The sequence below is a fragment of the Sinocyclocheilus anshuiensis genome, unplaced genomic scaffold, assembly GCF_001515605.1.
Source record: "Sinocyclocheilus anshuiensis isolate Anshui unplaced genomic scaffold, SAMN03320099.WGS_v1.1 scaffold44, whole genome shotgun sequence".
In the NCBI taxonomy this organism is placed as follows: domain Eukaryota; kingdom Metazoa; phylum Chordata; class Actinopteri; order Cypriniformes; family Cyprinidae; genus Sinocyclocheilus; species Sinocyclocheilus anshuiensis.
The window spans coordinates 1,726,908-1,730,786 of NW_015555746.1; the positions used below are offsets into that span (position 1 = coordinate 1,726,908).

The following is a 3,879-nucleotide window of genomic DNA, read 5'->3' on the forward strand; positions in this document are numbered from 1 at the left end:
GCCACTCTTGCTGTGTGCTTAGGGTCATTGTCCTGTTGGAAGGTGAACCTTCTGCCCAGTCTGAGGTTCTGAACACTCTGGCCTGGGTTTTCATTAAGGCTATCTCAATATTTTGGTGCATTGAGCTTTTCTTCTACTCTGAGTCCCACAGTCCCTGCCTCTTAAAAACAGCCCCACAGCATAAAGCCCCGTTCACACTAGCAGCGACTTTTGTCGCTGCATGTCGCCAGGGGCTGGCGATGAGGTTGCTAGTGGGCATTCTCAATACTGGTTGCCTTGACAGCGAATCAGGTTTCTTGCCGCTAAGTACAAACATTTTGGAGGCAAAAGACTAAATATAATCTAAATCTAAATTAAATCCGTACATACAAACAAAAATGAACGAGAAACGGTGATGAGCAGAGCTGGTTTCCTTCAAACATGATGTTTAGAATTGAGGTTCATCAGACCAGAGAATACTGTTTTTCACAGTCAGAGGGTCCTTTAGTTGTTTTTTTTGCAAATTCCAAGTGTTTTCATGTGTTTTCACTGAAGAGAGGATTGAGACTTGCCACACCGCTATAAATTCCAGATCGGTGGAGTGTTGCAGCGATGTTTGTCCTTCTGTAGGTTTCTCCTATCTCCACATATGATCATGAAGCTCAACTAGAGTGACCATCAGGTTCTTGATCACCACTCAAACCAAACCCCTTCTCCATCAATTGCTTAGTTTGGCCAGGAGGCCAGTTCTACGAAGAGTCTTGGTTGTTTCAAACTTCTTCCATTAAGGGTAACAGAGACTACATGCTTCTGTGATCCTTCAATGAAGCAGATTTTTTTTCTGAACCCAGATGTGTGGCTTGATGCAAACCTGTTTCTGAGCTCTACAGGCAGTTCTTTTGACCTCAGTGCTTGATTTTTGCTCTGATATGAATGATCAGCTATTAGACCTTTTATTAAGGCGTGTGTGCTGTTCCAAATCATACACGCAAACCTGTTTCTGAGTTCTATAGGCAGTTCTTTTGACCTCAGACTTGGTTTTTGCTCTGATATGCATTATCAGCTGTTAGACCTTTTATTAAGACGTGTGTGCCTTTCCAAATCATACCCATTCAATTGAATTTGCCACAGGTTAACTTCACTCGAAGCGTAGTAACATCTAAAAGCAATATGAATGCTCCTGTGCTACTTATACTTATACTTAAGTATAAGTATACTTAAGTATATACTTAGTACTTATGCAATGGAATCATTTAAGTTTTTTATTTTTAATAAATTTGCAAAGATGTTAAAAACCTGTTTTTGCATTTTTAGCAAATGGCTGCAATATAACAAAGAGTGAAAAATTTAAGGGGGTCTGAATACTTTCCGTACCCACTGTATATATATAATATACACAAACACACTAATAATGTAATAACACTGTTAAATATAATCTTTGCAGATCTCTAAATAAAAACCTATAAAAATAAAATCAGAATGAAACTCACACTGTACAATTTTTTCATAAAATAGTACAGTTTTAAAACTGGCCCAAACATAATTAGCAGCATAACACAAAATAATTATCATGAATGTAGAATGTAATATCGGTGCATCCCTAACTAATGAGTTCTTGGAAAATTTTGCTGCAAAATACACCACAATCCTAGAATCACCTACTTTTGTGTTTGGACTCCACTGAAAACTCACCCAAATGCGCAACACGGGCTAGTCGGGGGTCAAAGCCCACCTGCTGCACTTTATCTGTCCTGGCAAGAAAGAAATTGATGACTCCATCAGTGACAACACAGTGAGGAAAGCCCTGGATGATGTGATGGAAGCCTCGCCTCATGTGCAGACAGTCCCCGTCTTCCTCTCCAGCTTCAATTGAGATCGTCTGCCTGTAGGTGGCAGTGTAGCCTGTGGCTTCACGCACTGCTCCTCCAACCTAAACAAACAGCAGCCAAACACTAAGAACAACGCAGGGAAGATAAATTGAAATGGAGGTATCGCTTCCTATTAAAAACACATTTCATCTATTTTTGTCTCTTTCTCTTTATAAAAGCAGATGTGCTTGTCTCCGTCTCTAAGGCATGACTCCAGCTGGCTGTCTGTGAGCACAGAAGACTCGTTCACTGGAAAGGTCACATAGCTGACCCATTCCAGAGCAATAATCTGCCTTAGATCTGCTGCTGCCTAAAGCAAAATGTAATGCAAACTGCATTTATTGTACTCTTTCATATTTTGTGATTCAACAGAATCCAACTAAATAACCTTTACCATTCAAAACACTTTTTCTGTAATCAGGGTACTAAAGATTGAACAACATTTTTAAAAATGTGTTGTTCTAAAAATATCTTCCATTGTTGGACCATTTTGACCTCAACATATCTGAACAATTGTTTCCTCTGTTTGAATTCCACAGCAATCAGTGCCAGAGACAGAGAGTAGGAAGGTCTCCCAAAGCCTGTTTCAGTAGTAAATACTGCTCAATGCGAAGGCCAGAGGGCGCTGAAACTTATATGCCCTACAGAAGATAGGTAATGCACGTCGTACCTGGAAATAACTATCGCTAGCTGAATAAACAGAAGATTGAACTGCATTCATTGATTCAGCGTGACTAATAAACACACAACTATCTGAGTTCTTCAAGCCTTCTCATATATTTTCATTATAATAAAGAATATTTATAATGAAATGTATAATGTTTGGAAAGATGCTTGAGCGGTATTGCTTTTTCAAATGCACGTTATAAGCGACTCAATCATTTACTACTCAAGCATTTACTATTGATCACCGAGCCGTACTTCATTGACGATCTGCACATGATAGGTTTCGCAATTTCATAATCGCACTAAACCAAACGATTTCGATTAATTTTGCAGCCTTATCCTGTTTAGCTCTGATGTACACGCTCTCAAAAGGAAACAAATTAACAATGAACACTTCCTGAGATTCAGAAATTTGCCAAAACTTTGGTTCTGATTCTCAATAGAAATAATGTCTTCTCTGAAGGAGTTTCCACTCAGCAATAGTTTGTCAACTATAGTTCAGGCAACTCTACAAGATGAAAACACAACAGTGAGGTTATGAGAAGTGTGTCCTACTGCTGTTGGCCTTACCAACCTTTTAAATAAATGCTCCCCCATTAAATATCATGAAGAGACAGCAAAACTTTAAGTGCCCTGTAATTTTGATGATACAGAAAATCTGTTCTAATATATGCTGATATTATCACCATGGGCGGCATTGAGCAATGTAGCCAATCACAGACATATCTGTTGATTTCTTCAACGCAATGGCCAATCAGAAACATTAAGAGTTTTCAGAATTCACTCACTGCTGAAAGCGTCGGAGTTTTGCACACTTGTGAATCATCTTATAAGTGCAGGACGTGATGTACAGTAAATAAGTGTGGATGTCCCGGTCCTCGCGGATGGTTCGCGCCAGGCGGCGGTCGGCCGCTCGTGGAGTTAACCACTTAAACCTTCGCTCCTTACGTGACGGGAATCCGGTAAACTTTTTCGTTCAATCTTCCCTATCTTCTTCTGACACCACTCCAGTGACAATGGCGTTGATAAACGCGAGATCTCTGGCAAATAAAACTTTTATTCTGAACGATCTCTTTGCCTCTCACGAGCTTGATTTTTTATTTGTTACCGAGACTTGGCTTAACGCTGGCGACACGTCTTCACTCTCTGAATTCTCTTCTGCTGGTTGCAGTTTTTTTCAGTACCCCTAGGTCCGTTGGCCGGGGTGGGGGTCTTGCAGTTGTTTTTAAAGAAAAGTTTAAATGTAGACTTTTACCCTCGGACTCCTTTTGTTCATTTGAATCTCAGCTAATTACATTTAATTCTTTTAAGTCTGTGCTATGTGTTTTAATTTATAGACCCCCAAACTCTCATGGGGATTTTATAC

The 3,879-nt window shown here is 39.7% G+C and overlaps 1 protein-coding gene across 2 annotated transcripts in view; it reads right to left on the minus strand.

Annotated features, from left to right (window-relative positions):
* LOC107673615 (beta-1,4 N-acetylgalactosaminyltransferase 1-like) overlaps positions 1–3,879 on the minus strand; it is a 35,738-nt gene that overhangs the window by 929 nt on the left and 30,930 nt on the right. For both annotated transcript variants that reach the window (XM_016467274.1, XM_016467275.1), the window contains one exon: positions 1,672–1,909. In XM_016467274.1, coding sequence (XP_016322760.1) covers positions 1,672–1,909 — 238 coding nt within the window. The remainder of the gene's footprint in view (positions 1–1,671; positions 1,910–3,879) is intronic.